The 20,774-nt window shown below is 46.4% G+C and overlaps 3 protein-coding genes across 6 annotated transcripts; 2 read left to right on the forward strand and 1 right to left on the reverse strand.

Annotated features, from left to right (window-relative positions):
• Nucleotides 1-287: 287 nt before the first annotated feature.
• Nucleotides 288-5,526, forward strand: Cd27 (CD27 molecule). Its single transcript, XM_076852575.1, has 6 exons — nt 288-538; nt 725-856; nt 4,069-4,248; nt 4,466-4,555; nt 4,798-4,914; nt 5,165-5,526. The coding sequence occupies exons 1-6, from the start codon at nt 403-405 to the stop codon at nt 5,287-5,289; spliced, it is 780 nt and encodes a 259-aa protein (XP_076708690.1). The 5' UTR covers nt 288-402; the 3' UTR covers nt 5,290-5,526.
• A 674-nt stretch (nt 5,527-6,200) lies between these two features.
• On the forward strand, nt 6,201-12,340 carry Tapbpl (TAP binding protein like). 2 transcript variants are annotated; one of them, XM_076852577.1, is made up of 7 exons: nt 6,201-6,289; nt 7,069-7,299; nt 7,449-7,712; nt 9,000-9,344; nt 10,049-10,354; nt 11,634-11,717; nt 11,901-12,340. In XM_076852577.1, exons 1-7 carry the CDS (start codon nt 6,226-6,228, stop codon nt 11,942-11,944), a joined length of 1,338 nt encoding a protein of 445 aa, XP_076708692.1. In that variant the 5' UTR covers nt 6,201-6,225; the 3' UTR covers nt 11,945-12,340. The 2 variants fall into 2 exon arrangements, with proteins under 2 accessions (XP_076708692.1, XP_076708693.1); XM_076852578.1 differs by lacking the exon at nt 7,069-7,299.
• A 685-nt stretch (nt 12,341-13,025) lies between these two features.
• Nucleotides 13,026-19,763, reverse strand: Vamp1 (vesicle associated membrane protein 1). Of its 3 annotated transcripts, none has more exons than XM_076852581.1 (5): nt 19,634-19,763; nt 16,811-16,937; nt 16,375-16,533; nt 15,616-15,667; nt 13,026-13,617 (listed from the first exon to the last, which is right to left on the reverse strand). In XM_076852581.1, coding segments are annotated over exons 1-5 (351 nt in total). In that variant the 5' UTR covers nt 19,636-19,763; the 3' UTR covers nt 13,026-13,606. The 3 variants fall into 3 exon arrangements, with proteins under 3 accessions (XP_076708696.1, XP_076708694.1, XP_076708695.1); XM_076852579.1 differs by having other exon boundaries at nt 13,026-15,206; XM_076852580.1 differs by having other exon boundaries at nt 13,026-15,667.
• Between the last annotated feature and the right edge of the window lie 1,011 nt (nt 19,764-20,774).

The following is a 20,774-nucleotide window of genomic DNA, read 5'->3' on the forward strand; positions in this document are numbered from 1 at the left end:
CCAACCCCCTTTGTAAAAGCAGCGGGTGTAGATGAATTAAATGCTTCATATGAGGGAGAGATAGAGGGAGGGAGAAAGAGAGGGAGAGAAGGAGAGAAGGAGAGAGTAGGCAGGCAGGCCAAGCCAAGGAGAGGAAAGGAGAGGAGATATCTTTGAAGAACAGCAAGTCTGAGAGTTTCCCTCAGCATGCGGAAAGGGGGGGAGGAGGTTGAGGTTGCTGCTATGAGAAAAGAAAAAACCAACCTCAGTAGAGCTTTTATTACCATCAAAGGTTGGCTTGGTACCTGAAGCAGGGAAACTCAAGAGAGAAACTGTGGCCACTGCCCAGCAGGTACAAAGACGAGGCACCTGTACTCAGTGGTCAGCAACGAGAGCACAAAAAGATATCTCTGGGCAGGAGCCATGGCATGGCCACCCCCCTGCTGGCTCTTCATTCTGGGGACCCTAGCAGGGATCTCAGCTACTCCAGCCCCCAGAAGGTGTCCAGAGAAGCACTATTGGGCTCAGGGAGGACTATGCTGTCAAATGTGTGAGCCAGGTAAGAGCAGGCCTCGGTAGTGGCCAGGTAAGTGGGAAAATGGGACTGGGTTTAAGATGAAGGGAAGCATTGGACAAAACTGAGCTCAAGCAATGAGAGGTATCCTGCAGTAAACTGCAGGTGTTAACTTGAAGGGGAAGAGAAATGACCTTCGTTAGGCCTTGATCCTGAACCTTCTGCTCTCAGGAACATTCCTTGTGAAGGATTGTGACCAGCAAAGAAAGGCTGCTCAGTGTGATCCATGTATACCAGGGGTCTCCTTCTCTCCAGACCACCACACCCGGCCCCATTGTGAGAGCTGTCGGCACTGTAACTTTGGTGAGATGGGTAAGGGTATGCAGGGAGTGACACTGAGCGAGCATTTGGGGGAGCAAAGCCGGAGGGCAGAGCTGGGTAAGGAGAACAGGAGTCAGAATTTTATCTACTTCAAGACTTAAAGGAAATGGGGTCAATGCTGAAAAATGGGGAGCCCTAGGCAGGGTATATATTAATGTGAGGAGATATCTAGTATTCCAGGGAAGAAGGTAAGCAGAATTTGAAGGACTGGCAAGAAGGGGTCTATGGACAGGATCAATACAATAATAGAGGAATGAGTTTGAGGCCAGCCTGGGAAACATAGTGAGATGCTATCTTAAAAAAAAAAAAAGAAAAGAAAAGAAAAGAAAGACATATAAAAAAAAGAACAAAGTGGCTCTAGAACCCCAGATTTCAACAGGAAACTCCCAACCACTGAATTAGCTGTGTTCTCAGAGTGCATATTTGTAGGTTGGTTATTTAGAACTTGGAATGTGTCTTTCTGAGGAAATAACAATATAAGCCAGACAGTAACATTTTTGCACAAAAAAAATATTTAGGAAAACTCATTTAAAAATTAAGATATAATATATGCAACTGTGCTTATGAACTGTATTATTATTTTTCCTTCTTCCTTAGAAATCCAGATACTATGTGTCCATAAACACTAGAATAGCAGACTTTAAAGTTGCCCCTTTAAACTAATGTTCTTCAGCAAGACACTTTGGAGGACTACTTAACTGTCACTACTAAACTACTTAACTATCAAATGTATTTGATCTCACTAGGTCTTTTAATACTATATTCTTTAAAAAAAAATAAGTTTTGCCATTGTAAATCAGTCAAACAGCAACATTCTATAGCTCTGTGGTAGAGTGCTTGCCTAGCATGAACAAGGCCCTGGGTGCAATCTCCAGAATCACATTTTTAAAAAAAAAGCAACATTTTTAATACACAAAATATTCCTCAGTCAACTTAAAAATATGACTGTTAATAGATGCTTTTCTCTCCTTGCCAGCAGCCTCAGCAGGGTTGAAATTTTTTTTGTCAGAGCCTCCCCCACTCACTCTGTAGGCCCCAACAGAGGCATTTTCTAAATATTGAGCTGATCTTCGGTCCCTTTACTTTGCTGCAGGATGGCTCAATCCATGATCCTTCACTGTAAGACACAGTTTATAGATTCCACGGTACTCAGGCAACACCCAGGTACAGAGAGACTATATCCAGAATAAGTGATCAGAAGGAGGTTGAGTGAGTCTGGCCTTCTCTGGATCTCAGTGTTTGCACCTGTAAGATGAGGAAGTGCCTGATATTAGCCTGGATTTTTTTTCCCCCATAGATTAGACATGGTAAATAGAACCCCCAACTCTCTGGATACTCATCAATGAAAATAATGGCACTTCTGCCAGATGCAGTGGATTACTCCCGTAATCCCAGTGTCTCAGGAGACTGAGGCAGGAAGATCACAAGTTTGAGGCTGGCCTTGACAATTTAGCAAGACCCTAAGCAACTTAGCAAGACCCTGTCTCAGAATAAAAAATAAAAAGGGCTCGGAATGTAGCTCAGTGGGAAAGTACCCCTGGGTTCAACCTCAGGGGTAAAAAGAAAAAACAATGGTACCTCATCCATTTTTAAGCAGCCTCAAACCATTCTTTAAATCTTTCCTTTCCCTTTGAGCAGATGTCCTCATGATCCCCACAACGACCACCACCACTGTCCTCCCCTCATCACTGTCCTAGGCTGCTCTTACTCTTCCCTTGCAGATCTTTGAACAGGCTGGCTCACAATTCCTGGTAAGCCACAAGGAAACCAAATTCTAGTAGCAATTCACAGCCAGAATTCTGAAAAGAGGTCATAGGACCATAAAGATGAGAAGAAGGAATGTCTCTCTCTTCCTACCCTGACAAAAAGCATAAGCAAAAGAAAACTGTTAGAGTTGATAGAGTCTTTAGCATCCTCCCTTTCTGCACTCCTCTTTCATCTGTCAGGGCTCCTAGGACTACCCAGGTCCCCACAAGTGTGCTGCTCCGGGGTCCTCACCAGGCCCCTTGACCAAGCCTAATAAACTTCCAAATGTTGTTGTCTTCTTCCAAATCAGCCCCTCCCTCTCAACCACAAATACCTGCAAGACCAGCCCAGGGCAAAACTGCCCATCCATGGTATAGCTGAGTAGCAGCCACCAGCACTTGACCCCTACACTAGAGCAAAATTTATTTTTTTAAAGGCAAAGGATGTCTGTAATCAAGTAATTCTCTAGTAAAGTTAAAAACATATCAGAGACTGGGCACAGTGGTGCACACCTGTAATCCCAGTGGCTCAGCAGGCTCAGGCAGGAGGATTGTGAGTTCAAAGCCAGCCTCAGCAACTTAGCAAGGTCCTAAGCAACTCAGTGAGACCTTGTCTATAAATAAAATATAAAAAGGGCTGAGGATGTGACTCAGTGGTTAAGTGCCTCTGGGTTCAATCCTCAGAATAAATATATATTTATTAATTAATAATATATTAATAAATATATATAAGTACTATTACTAATTGCTAAATACTGGAAACCCTCCAAATTACCTTCTGCTAATTGTAGAATGGATGAATACACGATGACAGTCATAAAATGGAGTAATATACAACAATAAGAATGAATGATCTGCAACATGGATGAATTTCATGTAGGACTGAGCAAAAGAAGCCACACAGAAATTAGCCCAGATTGCTTGATTCCACCCATACAGTACAAAAACAGGCACAACTGATTTGTGGTATTAGGAAGTCAGGAGAATAGCTAGCATTGGGGGGTTAGTGATTAGAAAAGAACAGTGCTAGTCATTTTCTGTTTCTTGACACGCTGCTGGTCACACCTATGGGTCTAATTTGCACTGTTTAAGATTCATACTTATGTGTCCCTGTCTATGTTATACTTCAATAAAAAGTTATTAAAGTATTAGTGAGCACAAGAGAAAATTATGTAGATTCCTTCTGCTTTCATTGTTTCTATTTCTGAGCCTATGAATTTTCCAAAATGTCCAACTTTCTTCTTTAATAAAAATAATAATAATAGTAAAGAAACTAGGCCACATTGAGGGAAGGCTAGGCCCTTGTCAGGGGTAGATGAAACAGTGGGAATGGAAAGGGATTCATGTCCCTAGAGGTAGGCCTGAGATGGGAGTCAGGGGTATTAAGCTAGTGTACCCCACAAGTCATCTGTATGTCCTTTGTTCCCCCCAACCCTCCTCTTTCCCCAGGTCTTCTCCTTAGTAACTGCACCATCACTGCCAATACAGAGTGTGGCTGCCCCAAGGACTGGCAGTGCAGGGACAAAGAGTGTACAGAGTGTGATCCTTCTCCAAACCCCTCTCTGACCATTCATCCATCTGAAGCCCTGGGCCCATACCCACCACCCACCCACTTACCTTACACCAAAAGTAAGTTCCAGGCCACCCTTTGTCCAGTCACTTGAGGGTAGGGGAGACACCCCAACCAGCACTCCCCTCTACTGCACCAACCCCCAGACAAGCTCCTCCTGGCCAGCCTGTACAGCCTTCCCATCTCATCCTGTGGCAGCATCGTGCCAGAGGCCTTCAGACCCAAGTGCCCTCTGGGGTTCCCTGCTGCTACTCATTCTGTCTCGGTTTTTTCCAGAGATGCCAGAGACCGGGACAGTCAATCATGTGCAGACTCCAGCTGATTTCAGGCAGCTGCCTGACCCAACTCTCCCCACCCACTTGCCACGTGAGTTTTCGCCCTAATCCCCACCCCCAGAGAGAATGCTTACTGGAGAGGCCAGGAGGGAAGCCAGCCCGGAAGTTCCTAGGACTAAGGATGAGAAAAGGAGGGATAGGCAGAGTCTCTCAATTAGAAGAGGACTGGTCTCCTGGGAAAGGAAAAAGTCAGGGGTAACAGGAGGCCTGGGTTGAGGACTGAGGGGCTACACCACCTCACCCCCCAAAACCATATGACCCTGCCTTTCACAGCTCAAAGGTCCCTGTGTAGCTCAGACTGTATCCGCGTCTTTGTGATCTTCTCTGGAATGTTTCTTGTTTTCGCCCTGGGAGGAGCCCTGTTCCTCCAACAAAGAAAATATGGATCAAGTAAGAGACAGAATAAGAGCCTTCAGTTCTGCCCCTGCACCCACACCCATCTTAGCCCAGCTGTCCATGCCTTGAACCTCACTGAAACCTCCCCAACCCCATCTGCACCAACCTGGCTCCTAACTCTTTCCTCTTCACTGGCACCTTCCTGGCAGCCCTCCCCAAGCTGACTCTCCCTTGCTTATCTCTTTTTCCCTCACTCCCTTGCCCCACTGCTGTCCAAGCCTCTCATCTAATTCTTCTTCTGCAGGCAAAAATGAAAGCCCACTGGAGCCTGCTGAGTCTTGTTCTTATAGCTGCCCCAGGGAGGAGGAGGGCAGCACCATACCCATCCAAGAGGACTACCGAAAACCAGAGCCTGCTTCCTACCCTTGAGCCAGCGTTGGGTGGGGGTGGAGGACGGAGGGGAAGGTCATGGTCGAAATAAAGCTCTAGCCTCCTTTCCACCTCACTGGCTGTCCAGAGAGCCAGACCTGGCAGCCCTTACTTCAGTACCATCCTCTTATCGGGATCCTTTCCTCTGTACACTTGACAAAGTGCCTTGCTAAGACTGGCACGAATTGAGACTGAGACTGAATGAACAGAAGACTGATTAAGCAAGCTTGGCCCTGGTACTACGGGAGGGCCCAAGCTTTAGCTGTAAAACACACTTCTGGCTGCAAAAGCCCCACACGCTATAGCCCTGACCCCCAAAATGGGCAAAATAAAAATGACAGACTCCCACGTTGCTGCTCTCCAGCTTTCTCTCTGAAATTCCAATTCCACAACCAAGGCCAGTCCCAGGCTCATCTGTCAAATCAGGAATCTGAGGGGGAGGGAGCTTTCTCCGGTGCAACCTGTTGGGTAGTGTGTGGCCAGTCGGAGCGTGGTGGGGCCACAGTGGGTGTGGCACAGATAGGCTACAGTGGAGGCGGCTTCTGGTTCCATTGCCCCTCCCCATTTCCACAGTTAGAGCTCCACTTTCTTAAGTCAGATGGGAAGCAAAAGAGTACAGTGATGCCAGATCTTGAAATCACCTGTGTTTTTGGGGGGGTGTGGGTGGAGAAAGGAGAACAGCCGGCAGAGCTCTGGCAGCTGCTACTAATGGCTTCACCTAGAGGCAAAGTCAGTCACGGTGACACTTCCTCTAAGTGAAAGCGAAAGAGAAGTGAAGACAGAAGAAACACACGGGCAGAAGCAGGCGATTGGCCAAGCAAGGGGTACTTGGAGAACCCCTCTTCTTCAGTCCAGGCTTGCAAGCGGGGGGGGGGGTGGGGGGTGGGGAGGCAGTGAGAAAGACAGTGGGCGAAGAGGGGCCTGAGAGCAGCCTCCATGGACACGAAGGCGGGGTGGTGTCTGCTGCTCTGTTTGGCTCTGTCCGGAGCAGCAAGAACTGGTGAGTTGGGAGCACTAGCTCAGGGAAATGCTGGGCCCAGGTAGCCACAAGATTCTAGAAGGGTAAAGAGGCCAGGAATTGTTTCCTATCACCTTCTAAGCCCAATAGTTTAAAGGCTTAGCAGCTGACATCAATTATATCGAAGGGAGAAGGGGGAGGAGCAGAGAACTCAGCTGGGAAAGGGGTAAAGAAAAAAGGGGTCCGTTTGTGGAAGTGTCAGGAGAGCCACTGTTCTTTGGAGAGAGTGCACTGGCCTGGAAGCTGACACTTTTGAGAAGGGGGTTCCCTGGGCTAGGAAATCACTTGGGAGGTGATCACTGGTGGGGGAGGGGAAGTCACACTAATGGCGGAAAGCAGAGCAGACTCAGAAGGCTGCTTGGAAAACTTTGAGGTTGGCTGGTATTACCCCTAGCAACAGCGACTGACCCAGCTCTCTTCTGTTGGCAGTATTTGCTCATTGATTTGTTTCTGCTAAGAATTTCTTTGATGGAAGACAGTCTTTCATTTCATAGTTAGAAATAAGAGTAAAAATATAAACCCCTTTAAGCAAGGCAGATCCAGGACTTGAAATAATTCACACCACAAAGTATTTACCTAGAGTAGCAGGTGCCTCCCAGAAACCTGGTTTTGTATATGATGTAAGAATAGAGACAGACAGCTAGGACCTGAAGACAATTTTTACCCCTTGATAAGTCCATAGTTTGGGGGATGGGCACGAGAAACAAGTGTGGAATGACTTTCTGGGCAAGAGGGTTCTCACCCTAGCTTTTTCTCTGCAGAACCCCATGCAACAGAAAGGCAATGGCGGGCAGTGGACGTTATCTTAGACTGCTTTTTGGTGATGGAAGGTGGGCACCAAAGGGCTTTTGTCAGCAGTGGGAATAGGGAGAAGGCCTTGCTTGTGCTGAAGCAGGTGCCAGTGCTGGATGATGGCTCCCTGGAAGGCTTCACTGATTTCCAAAATGGTGCAGTGGACAAAGATGACCAACCTATTATATTTGAGGCCTCAGGTAAAAGCCCTCCTTCCACCGTGTGTTCTTGACCCTGCTGGGGCAGCCCCCCTGGCGCAGCCCAGTTTCTGATTATACTCCTATACATGCTTCCCATTAGCCTTTGTATTATCCAGCCAAACTGATCTGTGTGCTACTCTTCTCCCCAGTGGACCTAGTACAGATTCCGCAGGCAGAGGCCTTACTCCATGCTGACTGCAATGGGAAAGAGATGACCTGTGAAATTTCCCGCTATTTTCTCCAAGTCAGACAGGAAGCCACTGTTGAGAAGGCAGCTTGGTTCATCATCAACGTGCAGATATCTAGAGGGGGACCCAGTGTCTCCATGGTAATGAAAACTCTTGGGGATGGTGAGAATGGAGCTGTCTGGCAACCTATGCTGAATCTACCCCAGGGGACTGTGCGAACTGCAGGTAAGAAAATGAAACACAAGAGGAACTGGGGATATAGCTCAGTTGGCAAAGTGCTTGCACATGACCCTGGGTTCAATCCCCAGTACCACCCCCCCAAAAAAAAAAAATACAAGAGGCACAAAGGAAGTTTTGCTTTTTTAAAATGGTGAGTGATGGGAAGATAGAAGGAAGAGAACAAGTCCACTTCCATCTCCCATGGCAGCATCTCAGGGTACCTCCTAGGCCTTCGTGGTCCTTTCTTTCTAAAAACTCATAGGTCCCTAGGAGAATGCTGGGAGGCACCTACTTGTTGAGTCCTAGCACTAAGAAAACCTATCTCAAAACTGGAGACAATTTTTATCTGTGGGGAAACAGGACACATGAGACTATTCTATTCATGTATACTGTCCATTTCATATTAAGTCATATTTAGAATAGCCCCGGGATGGGGTTGTGGTTTCAGTGGAAGAGCGCTCATCTGGCATGTGTGTGGCACTGGGTTCAATCCTCAGCACCACATAATAAATAAATAAATAAAAGTATTATGTCCATCAACAACTAAAAAAAAAAAAAAAAAGCCTCAGTTTCCCACAGTGAAAAATCTAGGCTGATCTAGTGCTTCAAGACAATTATAGCAACTCTGGAGGCTGAGGCAGAAGAATTACAAATTTAGCGAAATCCTGTCTCAGAAAATAAAAAGGTTTGGAGTGAGGTGTAGTGGTAGATGCCTATAGCAACTCAGGTGGCTGAGGCAGAGGATCACAAAGTTCCAGGCCAGCCTGGGCAACTTAGTGAGGCACTAAGCAAGTTAGCAAAACTGTTTCAAAATAAAAAGCGTTGGGGATATAGGTCAGGGGTAAAAGGTCCTAGTCTTCATAGCAACCTCACTTAAACAGATGAGCTTATCAATACTGAGGGACTTATAACTAGTACATGGAAGAACCAGATTTCCACAGGTTTATTGTTGTTGTTGGAGTTTTTGTGTGTTTTTTTGTTTGCTTGTTTGTTCTACTCTGATCATTCTTACCTGAAAGTCAACAGCAACTCATAATTTTGCATGTACATTTTTTTCTGGTGAGAGGTCCATAGCTTTCATCAAATCATCTAGTGTGACACCAAAATGGTTCAGAACTCCATGTATACCATGTTGCCAATTCCAGAGTCCCATTTTTGGTTATTTTTGATGGGAAAGGAGCTCAAGAGGGTTCATTGCCCAGGGCAGGATGGGGCAGATGTATGTCCACAACTCATAGACCAGGTAACCTCAAGGAGGAAGCAATCCACAGTCATCTATTTTTCTCTCCACAGTGGAATTCCAGGTGACAACACTGACCCAATCCCTGAATTTCCTGCTGGGATCCTCAGCCTCCCTTCACTGTGGCTTTTCCATGGCTCCAAGCCTGGATCTCATCAGCGTGGAGTGGCGGATGCAGTATAAGGGCAGTGGCCAGCTGGTGTACAGTTGGATGACAGGGCAAGGGCAGGGGCAGGCCAAGCGGCAGGGTGCTACCCTGAAGCCTGAGGAACTACTTATGGCCGGGGATGCCTCTCTCACCCTCCCCAGCCTCTCTCTAAAAGATGAGGGGACCTACATTTGCCAGATCACCACCTCTCAGTACCAAGCTCAACAAATCATCCAGCTCAATATCCAAGGTAAGGCTAGGACCCAATTATCCTGGACAGAGGAATATGCCTCTAGGGAGTGTTTTCCAGATTGGGATCCAAACACAAAGGCAATTTCCTGAGAGGCAGACTATTACTACAACCTAATGCTGCCTTCAACCTATAAGCACAGATGGCATTGGATAAGGTGTCCCACTAGACTCCAAGATAAATCCAGCAAGAAATATCCAGCCCAGGATCCCGCTCCCCTGCCCTGGTGGGCCATCTGCAATCACCCTGGTCCTTTTGGACCACATCTTAAGGAGGGGCAGTAGCAAACTAAAGGAGGGGTGGAGGGAATGGTTCTGACCAGAAAAGAGTATTTTGCCACTGATAGCCTTTAAAATTGCTGACTTGTAATAACAATGTAAAGCAAACCAAAGGGGCTGGGGGTATAGCTCAGTGATAGAGCACTTGCTTAGCACTGTGAGGCCCTGGGTTCAATCACTAGAAAAAAAAGGAAGCCAGCCAGCCAAATTTTAATTGGCTTTACTATTGCTTTTCTAGAAAATGTGCCCCCTTATGGCCTACATTCAGGTGGACTCCTCAAGCCCCCCTCCCTTGGAATACCACTGAGGAAGAAACTTCAGCTTCCACTACCTACTCTCATTCTCAACAGGAACAAAAAGGCTTCAGGTTCCTCTTCTGGCCCCAGTTGGACTCCTCTGGAATCTTATTCCTCATTGTTTCCTCAGCTTCCCCCAAAATTCGACTGAGCTTGGCAAATGAAGTGCTGCCGCCCACTCTCATCTGCAATGTCGCTGGCTATTATCCTCTGGACGTGGTGGTGACGTGGATCCGAGAGGAGCTGGGTGGAGCCCCAGCTGAGGTGTCTGGTGCCTTCTTTTCCAGCCTCAGGCAAAGCATGGCTGGCACCTATAGCATCTCCTCGTCCCTAATGGCTGAACCTGGCCCTGAAGGCGCCACTTATACCTGCCAGGTCACTCACATCTCCCTGGAGGAGCCCCTTAAGGCCAGCACCAGGGTTGCCCCACACACAGGTACTAAGGGTATCCTCTTTTCTCCACTACCATGCTTAGGCTCATGGCTCTCCCGCCCCTATGCTTTGTTCCATCCCAGCTTTTTCACACTCCTGCCTCTGCCCCAGGCTTTGTCTTTCCTAAGGTAGTAGCCTCTACAGCTTCCACCACACATCACCTGGGATTTCGTTCCATCTCAGCCTCCAGGGAGCCAGGCAATGTGCTTGGATTGCAGATCAAGGTTGAAGGATTCCTGATCCTGCCCTCTAGAAGCTTAGTACAGCTGGAGAGACAAGACTAGGTAGACTGGGAAGATGAGCCGGAGAAGACACTTGAGCCCAGTCAGCTAGCTTAAGGGGAAGAGAACACACAAGACAGAGAGAATGGTACATGTGAAGATACAATTATAAAACATCCTACTGAAAACTTTGGGAACTGTAAGTAGTTTAGTACAGCCAGAGCCAAAGGTATATGGGAAAAGGGGGAAATGGCTGTGAAACTAGAGGGAATTCTATTTATTGAGCATTTACATGAATCAAACACTGTGTGAAGCACTTAAATTTTAAGTATGACCTCATATATTATAACTGTTGTTTTATTGACTTATTTATTTATTGAAATGGGATCTCACTATGTTGCCCAGGCTGGCCTGGAACTCCTGGGCTTAAGTGATCCTCCTGCCCAGCACAACACCCATTTTATAGATGTGTAAGCTGGCAATTGCAGATGTTATTTTCCCAATGTCACCTATTAATAAAAATGTGAAAAACAGGCAGGCTGACTCCCCTTACAGACTTAAACCTTGCTATCTCCATGGTCCTTCAAACTGGAATTTCATCCTGAAAGTCACAGAATGTTGGTGAAAGGTCTTAAACAAATAAGGGACAGGAAAGAATCTACGCCTTGAAACACAAACATTAGGAGCATGGGACATTATTTGATTGCTTACTAGATTATGGGCTTCCCAAAAAACTGGGGTCTTATCTCAGTTCATGCCATTTCTCAGCTATTTACAAAATCTCAGTTTAACAGTCAATGACTAATCTAAATCTCCCTCATAAAATAATAACCTTTTAAATGTTGCACTGAGGTAGAAAGAGGAAGAGAATTCTGTATGGAGTAACATGTAAACACCAGACAATACTGAACAAATACAGAAGCTGCTGTATGCACAATTTCCAGCTCTTTCATTGGAGAGTAACAAACACACACGCCTGTGCTTCTCTTCCCTGGCGGGATAATGGCAGCAAGAAGGGCTCAGCACAAGAGATGATTCCTGCCCATATTCTCTCACCTACAGAGCAGAGAATGGCCTTTGAAGTCATCTTGGCCAGCAGTCTTTTCCTTCTTGCACTACTGTTCCTGGGGCTTCAGAGACAGCAAGGTAAGTGCCTGGTCCCCCTCAGCTCTGGTCCCTGACCCAACCTGCTTGTAATCAACCCACTCTGAGCACCTCCCCACCTAGACCAGGGGTGGAGCCCAGACTTCCTGAATTCCAGCTGCCTCTCCCACCTCAGACAGCCTCCTGCTTTTGGTAACTAATCTTGTTCCCTCTGTTTTCTCCTAGCTTCCTCACCAAAGTCTGCCAAGACTCTGAAGCATTCTGAGTAAATACTCTTTTGCCCCAATTATAAAGATGGAGTAGTCATATTGTCTCAGAAGGACTTCACAATGAATCACAAAGCAGAGAAAAGCCTGAAGGGGGATCCAGGTCTGGAGGTAGGAGGACAGACAGGACAGGTAATGGCCCGGGCTCTACACAGGGCTCTGCCTTCCTTCACTGTGTGCCCCGGGCTGATGTGTCAAGAGAAACAACCGAAAGAAGGGAGGAAGAATGTTTGTGTGGAGGTTAACACCAAAGGGCCATATTTGAGTTGAGGTAGTAGGAAAGAAAAATAAGAAGAAATAGAGAAAGGAGCAAGTAAGGGACAATGGAATAAGGGGGTGGGGGTTGGGCCGCCACACACAATTTCGAATTGTCAAAAATAAAAGCCCTTTGTGACCACTGAGACAAAGCTTTTCCATTTTCCTGTCTTTCTCTGAATTGGTCCCAATTAAGCCCTGACCCCAAAACTACTCCAACTTGCAAAATATTTAAAGGTATGAAACAAAGGCTTCATCTCTGCTGCTTTGTGTTAGTAACCCTGAACTGCAACTAAGGTTTTGATCTTTCAGACAACTGCCAGGAATTTCAGAATACCTACAAACTCTCACTCCATCAGCTGTGGGGAAGTGATTTTTCCTGTTGTTCATTGCTACAATGTGTCTGGTCAGTACAATGGAACTCAGCAAAAGAAAACTGCATGAGGATAATGGGAGGAGAAGGTATATGGTGGAGGTCACATGTGAACACGTCCCCAGGGATAGGAAAGGCAGGCCAGAGACTAGGAAGGAGGCAGATGGGGAGGCCCAAAACCCGTAGTTGTTTGCCAGCGTGATGTGCCTACTCAACTTCCTGTTGTCACTTCCTCTCACCAGCACCTGCAAGAGTCAAGCTGTTTTAGGTATTAAATGCTGAGAGCACAGACCACTTCCTCTGCCAACACACAAACCTTTAATCTCCATGAAAACCATTCAAACACATATGCTGCCCTTTGTCCTTTAGCAACATCAGACTGGTAGAAAGAAATGACACCCCCACCCCACCAGTTATTCCAACCCAAACAACAACCAAGCCAGTTTAGTGGTAGGAATTAGTTGTATTTTTTGCCTTTGTTCAGAATACATGAAATTGGTAAATATGCCACATGCCTTTGGTGAAGTACAACTGTTATTACTCTATACAAGTATGAGATTGGGGTTTGGAAAAAAGACAAAGAGGTAATGACAGACACACAGTGGAAACCCCACATCATCTCATGGCAAACTGAAGAAAGGGATGTGGGAAACTCGGCTTCATTTGACTGCAGAGTCCCGGGGTTTAGTTGCATATTTGCTCATGCACATGGGTGGTGGGAGGGAAGTGGGAGAGCAAAGACACAGAAGAGGATTCAGGGTGGGATGAGAAAGAAAGAAGGGATATTACCCCCAAAAGAGCAAAGCCAACTATACTTGGTGAGCCTCAAGAGGGACAGAAACCCAGAAAATAATTCCCATGATAGGGTTGGGTGGGCCAAGAGGGCGAATTTGCTCCAGGCTTGGGGACACATCTTGGACAGTGGTGGTTCTTCTCCAGCGGTGACCCCCTGCATTAGGCAAGGAGGAGCCCAGAGGAGAGTGGAGACCTTCGAGGGGGACGCTGGGAGGGTACACTGACTGCTTTCTTCCAGCTCTTCAGTCCTGCCCTAGGCAGGACGAAGGAAATATGGGAAAGGGGGCAAAAAGAAAGGAAGTATGGTTTTGCACAATGAAATGCTGCTGCATGGAAAGCGGGCATTCAGACCCAGCCCAGCATGGCCTCAGACTCTTTCTGATTGTGGACCAGAGGACAGAGGGAAACACTGCTATGGGTCTTCCCCTTCCCGTTCCCAGCCTTCCCTCCTCCCCTAGCACCTCAGTTTTATCCCATGTAACATGCTATCCTGAAGTTCAGCAGTAGCCCCCAAGGTAGGCTAAGCAGCTCCCATCCTCAGGTTCCACTGTCTATGCACACAAAGCAAGCAAAGAGGAGAAAGACAGGAAGCAATGTGGGATTCAGATGGGTAAGGGCAGTTCAGAAGGGGAGCATACTGCAGAAAGAACAGAGAGGTGGCTCCAGATGCAAGGGGCCCATGATAGTATAACAATATAAAAATACACCTGTCACAGACTCTCAACCCTCCCACTCCAAGTCTGAGTTAGTGGATCTACTGGACTTCTCTAAATCTTTATAATCAACCAGGGCTCACAGGGATGGTGTGGAGAAAAGAATTCTATGGGAGTGTAGGACCTTACCTCTAGCAGTCTCACATTTCTCTATCAACAGGAAGGGAGATACGGGACCTTCTTTAAAGAGAGGGCAAGAAGTGGCTTCCTGAAAGCCTGTTATTCTCAAATTAGGCCCTTGACTTACTGTTTCTCTATAACAGGTATTCTCTCTTTATTCCAGTGATTAAAATAAATCACAAGCACCAAACTCTGGCTAGTTGCAATTATTTGATGCCCTCATGAACAATATAGAATGCTGCAGAAAACATCAGAGAGACAGCTCCTTCCAGTTAGAAGCAAATAGGTCTGCTTCTAGGATGGAAATGAGAGTCTCCTAGTAGTTTTGTAATCAACAAGTGCTTGTTTTCCAGGCTAATAGAGAACAAAGTAAAAGACTATAAGATTCCTGAAAGACACAGAAAATCTTGGGCTGAAAGATTATCAACTGCAAAAAACAGACTTGATTTTCTAAAAGGGTACTGCACTAGGACCAGATTGGCCTTTGGACAAAACCCCAGGGCTCTCTAAAGGCCTGGCACAGGAGAAAAGCTAGCAAGTGCAGCACTGAGCAAGCCACCACTTCCCAACTATTCATGGTCCCCTCCTGCCAGAGACCTGGCCTTTCTAGGAGACACTCATGGACACCAATACCCTTTTTCTCCCCGACAACCTTACCAGCTTCTTGGGCACTTCACCTCAGTTATTCTCCCTCCCCTTGGCAGCCAACTCCTTTAGGGTATGGGGGAACATAAGAGTACATGAGAAGGGGAAAGGAAGGAGGCGTCAGCTGTTGATCTTTAGGTAGTGACTTCAAGACTGTACCACGAGCAGCATTTCTAGTATTGAGGGACAGAATGCAAATGAATGCAACAAAAAAGGAAGAATGGATGATGGAGAAGCCTGGGCTGGGATGGAGAAAGGCAGATGGGGAAGTTTGTTGAGAGAGCAAACAGAGGGAGAAGGACATGAGCTTGAATGGCAATGGAGAACAGGGAAGGGGTGGCACATTCTCAAGTAAAAAAGTAGACTGGACACAGGAATCAGGAAGTCCCAGATGGAGAAGAAAAAGAGACAGGAGAAAACAAGAGGGCAAATTACATCAAGTTACTAGATGTTCAAGTCTCTCAGTTGCAGGTGCCCCAGCCCCAAGGTCTCCCTCTGACCCAAGCCAGTGACAAACAGCATAGCCCCACTTCCTCAGAAAAGAAGGGGCCATCTCCCCACAATGCCTTACAAGGAGAAGGCTTGTCTATCAAGGAAATTCCTTGTCTTTACCCTTCCTCCCTCCCAAACCAGGTATGATCCCCAGCAGCAGTCTCCATACCTCAGTCAGAGCAGCCCCACTCCCCAGGCAGGCAGGCAGGCAGGCAGGGCTGGGAGAAGATTCCGGGACCTTCCCACCTCTTCACCCCATCAGCAACCTCAGCGATACTTACTTACAATAACTACCACGATGATGGCACAGATAGCTCCCAGCATGATCATCATCTGAAGAAACATGGACAAAATATGAGCCTTTGGACTTGGGGAAGAAGGAAAAAAGCTGGACCAGAGGTTTGGGAACTGAATTTCCTCTATTCTTTGGGCAGTGGAAGAAACCACTCATCACCCAGACATGAGCATGCCTTTCAGGCCTAATCCTTTGCTTCCCATAGGATCATAATCCCACGACCATGTCTGTAGTTTTTCAGAAACAGCACAAGATCTGCAATTCACTCCTTTTTGGCTTAGTTCCTGTTGCCTGGGGGCTTTAAAGGGAATTCCAATGAAGAAGCAGGCTTTAGATCTTTATATTCAGTTAGTTTGGTTTTCATTGTGAAATGTGTAGTGCATTTCCAAAAATTTTCAGGAGTATTTACACCTGAATCATTGTGTTGCTGTTGGTTGTGTCAGAGAAACTTCCCGTTAAAATTTTTTGCCTGAGACTCCTATGGGAAAAAGGTACTTAAATATTCTAAACGCCCCAGGGTAGCACTTTCACTTTCTCAGTAAGTGGTTCTGAATACTCTAGCCTACCCTGGTGGCCAATACATGTAACTCATCTCAAGGAGAAGGTATTCAGATTTTCCTCCTAAGAACCCTGCAAGGCAGAGACTTGGCACCAGTAGTAAGAGGGAATGTAGAAGCTGAGAGTTTTCTTGTCCTCTACAAGTGGAAGCACAAGAAAAGAAGGGAGAGAGGACAAGGAAATTCACCTTGCAGTTTTTCCACCAATACTTCCTCTTTAGCTTGGCAGCACTGCTCTCAAATTGCGATGCTCCTGCCTGTAAGGCATCAGCTCGGTCATCCAGTTCTGATAGTTTCTGGTCCCTCTCCAGGACCTTGTCCACATTCACACGCATGATATCCACCACCTAAGAGGAGTGCAAAAACAAGGCTGCTACGCTTCCCAATAGAGATAGGAGAAAGAACAACAACTTGGGAATCGCAAGTCTGGACCCATCTAAGAGATGCTTTGCCTCTCAGAGTCTTTAACTAACCCCCTGTAAAAAAAAAAAAAAAAAAAAAAAAAAAACAGAGAATGGACAAGAGGTTCCCTTCTGTTTCTAAACTTCTATGGTGGACAAGAGATTCCCTTGTTTCTAAACTTCTATGATTTGGAAACTCTCAGAGAGATGGGAATCCACCTACCTCCTCCACCTGTGCCTGGGTTTGCTGTAGTCGTCTATTACTGGTCGTGTTAGGAGGAGGGCCAGGGGGACCCCCACCAGGGGCAGTCCCTTCTGTCCCTTCAGTGGGTGGCTGAGCTGGAGCAGACCTATGGAGAGAAGTGGAGAGAGTACACAAAATAACCAAGACAAGAAAGGAATCATATGCATTCTCACCTAATTCCACCCCAGCAACTATGATTAGGTTATAGCAAATGGAAGGGATTCTAGCTCCTTGGCAATATCAAGTAGGGAGATGCAGCATACAGGCAAGGAACAAAAGATGAAAGAGCCAGTAACAATATTTAGATGTAACAACACGAAGAATACCATTAAGAGATCTTGTTTTGGGCTAACCTCTGACTCAAATTCAAGCCCATCTTCTGATACAATGGCTTCAGGGACAAATGTGCCAGCCTTGGCCTAAAAGGCATTTCCCAGGTTGTCAAAAGCCTTCGCATGAAGACAAATGGAAAAACTCAATACAGATAGGAGACATTTGTAGAAAACACAAATCCCTCAGGACATGCAAAGTTTGAACATAAAAGGAAAGGCAAGCTGACTAACTCTACTTATAGTGATCTAGTTATTGATTATGTTTCACCTGGTGACTAGTATATCTGTGCTGCTACAAGGACAACTTGGAGTATCGCCAAAGGCAAAGTCTGTGTAGGTAGAATGAGTCAGGATTGTTTGTTTGCATTGTTTTTGGCAGAGAAGATAGGGGTTTCATTTAGATTGAATCTGAGGCACAAAGCAATTGCATTAGTTGTGGAAACTGTTCCAAGAGCATAGACAGGAAACAAAAATAATGCTAGAAATAGTTCTCGATGTACATGCACCACAGACATTCTGTACCTTCCTTTTGTAGATTTGGCAGTCTCAGGAGACTGGCCTAGTCTCCTGTGTCCCAAAAAGAAATCTTGGTTTATACTACCTTACCCATGGAAACTGTTTCTCTTGCATTACCAACTGAGGCTAAGACATACCTTAGTCTTTGGAGGGAATAATCCAGTGAGGTCTTCAAGCTAAACTTCTTTCCCAGTCCCAACACATGGAAACTAAATTTACCTGCTAAGGAATTCCAAGTAGTCTAACCTAAAGATTGAGATTTTCTCTGCCAAGGAAAAAAACGCAGGTGGGCAACGATCTCTAAAATTTGAAGAATACAAATTTCCATAGCTCATAGAGAGGGAGAACCTCAAAAAACATACTTCACCAGAGGAGTCCAAGAATAAATGCATCACAAAGTCACCAAAAAGGAAATTCCTTGATTAATCACAATAGAACTTAATACCTAGAAGCTCCTCTTTCTTAACTGAATTTCTTTCAGTCTAAAAATAAAGAAAGACAGTTAGAGAGGCTATACTAGCAGATTATTCCTCATTTAAGGGATCATTTTTGTATTTCCCTCCAAGTCACAAAGAGGGCAAAGGAAAGAAAGATACAAAGCCCTGGGAGCCTTAAGACTTTTATGCTGGTACTGAGATATTTAAGCAATCTGATTCTAGACTGAAGGCAGAAATTTCAATGAGTAAGTAGCAGCCGGTGTTGGAAGTAGTCCAGGATGGTGGCACCAATGACAAGATTAAGGTCAAAGACCTTGTGATTCCCTGGTAGCCACCATGCTTTCTCCATTCCTTCCTTTCATCCCACATGGATAATATCTAGAACCAGTCAGCTGAGAAGGATCCCCCTCCCCAAAATGAAAATAATTGATGTCTTAGGGCTTGTCCAAAATGCACAGAATATTGTCTATAGTTAAAACTGCAGAAATCAAAGAGGAAAAACTGAAACGGCTATACAGCCTTTGGGGGACTGACTTCACTTACTACTTGTTGGGAATTAAGTAGAACACTCAGCAGTACCACATCCAGAAAGAGTTATAACTCTTATGTAATATAAGTAAATCTTTCCCTTTTTTAAGTCCCTATGAGAAGAAATACAAATACACCTGGGATTAGGACAGGACTCCAGGCAGTATCAGAAAAAAAAAAAAAATAAATTAAAACATATTGTGGTCCTGAGAGGGAAGAACTTAATTGGTCTAGCCATAGCTCTCCTTCAAGATCTTGGGAAGGGGATGATATTGAAGATGGTTGGAGACTAAACGCTGCATGTCAGAGAAAGAGGAGGTTGTTCAGTTCTCCCTATTTCTCCTCCAAATACTTGGCTAGGACTTGGTGACAGAAAAGGGTCTCCTATAAGGGTGGCCTTAGGATGAATGGTTGCATGGGATCACTGCCCCTTGGGTCTTTCTGAACTGCACAGCGGGGGCCAGGTGTGCATGCAGTTCAGAAAGGGGACTGGCAGATAAGTTTCTGGAGCTTTGATTATGGCCTTGAGGACGCGGTACATCACACTTTGGGTGAGGGGCACACACAAATCCAGAGACCTCAGGCAATCCGAATTACTCACCAGCAGGTGCACCCATGACTGTGTTTCCAAACGCTCTAAGTACAGATTCAGACGACATGATAGGGTTTTCAAATTCCCTACCTTTCTCCATACCCGCCTTCGCCCTCTCTGGGATTTCACTATACGGAGACTAGAATAAAGTGCCACTCAGAAGAGAGGGTGCAATGAATGTGGGACCCCTGCCCCGCCCGTGGGGACTAGCTGTGGTTTATGCAGGAATGGGGGGCTGTCCCCCTCCGGGGGTGGGGGCGGTCTGGGGGCGGTGCGCGGTGAAGTTCCCGCGTCGCTGCAGCTGCTGCAATGCGCCATTTTCAGTCCCGCAGAGTAGGGCGCTGGGGGTGAGAGTTGGCAAGGAGGTCTGGAGCCCCCTACAACAGAGTCAACTCACATTTTTCTGACAGGAGTGAGAGTCCAACTCCTCTCTGGAGGCTGCGGCGAGACACCCGGCGGAGAAACGCTGCGGCTGAATCGGACGGAACTGTGGAGCTCCGCCTCCCACTGACCACCAGGCGCTCTAGCTGCGGTGCAACTTACTGCAGCTGCCGCGCCGGACCCCAGCTTTATTAGTGCTGGCCACGCCTCCCGGATACCGTTAACAACATCCAGTCCAATCCACGCCTAGAGTCGTCTCCAAGTACAGCCGTTCTAGCCCGCCCTGTCCCTTCAGATTTGCCAATCAAAACTCTCCCCTCGTACCGACTTCGAAAAGGAGCGGTTGCGGTCAGGATTTTCACTGACCAATACAAGAGTAGTTTGCTTACCTGTCGGGCTCAGTAATAGGGCGGGGTGGAAATATGGTCCAGCCCTCTGGAGGGCGGCCTTAACAGTTTGCGATAGGCTTTTTTAGTGCCTCCCAACCAATCGCTGACCTGGGTCTGGGCCGCTCCAGCCAATCAGGCCGCTCGCGCTGACAGTCGCGGGCCCGCCCATCCTCGGAGCCCAGAAGCTGGAGTCCCTAAAGCAGGTGGAGGTTCAGCTGTGTGTGCACATCCCTGGTGTCCAGACCTGCTCCGCGTTCCACCTCAGCCGCCGGCTTCTGACCAACAGCCCTGAAGTCGCAGAACGCAACAGACTCGGCTCCCGGAGCCAAATTCCGAGATGCAGTCAGACCAAATCTAATACGAAAGGCTTCGTTCTACTTCTTTCAATATAGCCTATCCAAATTGAACCCCCCCCCCCCCCCCGCCTCCCAACTTTGCGTCTCTGCTTCCTCCAGGTAGGATACCACGTCGATTTAATTGTGCAGACCGGAAACCTGAAGCCATCCTAGATTCCCTCCCTTTTCATATTAACCCCTCCTCCAAAGGAAATTCACCCAGTCATTTTTTTCCCTTAATGCTTAAATAATTCTCTATTATCCCTTTCCTGGGCATCAATTATAAAACTCACCATTATGACTGTGTTTCTTACCACTTAGAATTTTTTACATTTATTGAAAGTGTAGGTTCATATGCATATAGATTTTATCATTTTTCACTAATGCTTACATAAAAAGGAAAATAGAAACTGATAAGATAAAGTTTATTTCA

Source organism: Callospermophilus lateralis, chromosome 4 (assembly GCF_048772815.1).
Source record: "Callospermophilus lateralis isolate mCalLat2 chromosome 4, mCalLat2.hap1, whole genome shotgun sequence".
Lineage (NCBI taxonomy): Eukaryota > Metazoa > Chordata > Mammalia > Rodentia > Sciuridae > Callospermophilus > Callospermophilus lateralis.

Bases quoted from the DNA above. Each gene is read 5' to 3' on its own strand.
- Vamp1 (XM_076852579.1), bottom strand. The intron at 16,534-16,810 runs GTAGGTGGATTC...CACTCCTCTTAG, and splicing joins CCCAGGCACAGGTGGAGGAG to GTGGTGGATATCATGCGTGT. The intron at 15,668-16,374 runs GTGAATTTCCTT...ATGTTTCTTCAG, and splicing joins ATTGGTGGAAAAACTGCAAG to ATGATGATCATGCTGGGAGC.
- Cd27 (XM_076852575.1), top strand. From the start codon at position 403: ATGGCATGGCCACCCCCCTGCTGGCTCTTCATTCTGGGGACCCTAGCA. The intron at 857-4,068 runs GTGAGATGGGTA...CTCTTTCCCCAG, and splicing joins CTGTCGGCACTGTAACTTTG to GTCTTCTCCTTAGTAACTGC. The intron at 4,249-4,465 runs GTAAGTTCCAGG...GGTTTTTTCCAG, and splicing joins CCACTTACCTTACACCAAAA to AGATGCCAGAGACCGGGACA.
- Tapbpl (XM_076852577.1), top strand. From the start codon at position 6,226: ATGGACACGAAGGCGGGGTGGTGTCTGCTGCTCTGTTTGGCTCTGTCC. The intron at 9,345-10,048 runs GTAAGGCTAGGA...TTGTTTCCTCAG, and splicing joins CATCCAGCTCAATATCCAAG to CTTCCCCCAAAATTCGACTG. The intron at 11,718-11,900 runs GTAAGTGCCTGG...GTTTTCTCCTAG, and splicing joins GGGGCTTCAGAGACAGCAAG to CTTCCTCACCAAAGTCTGCC.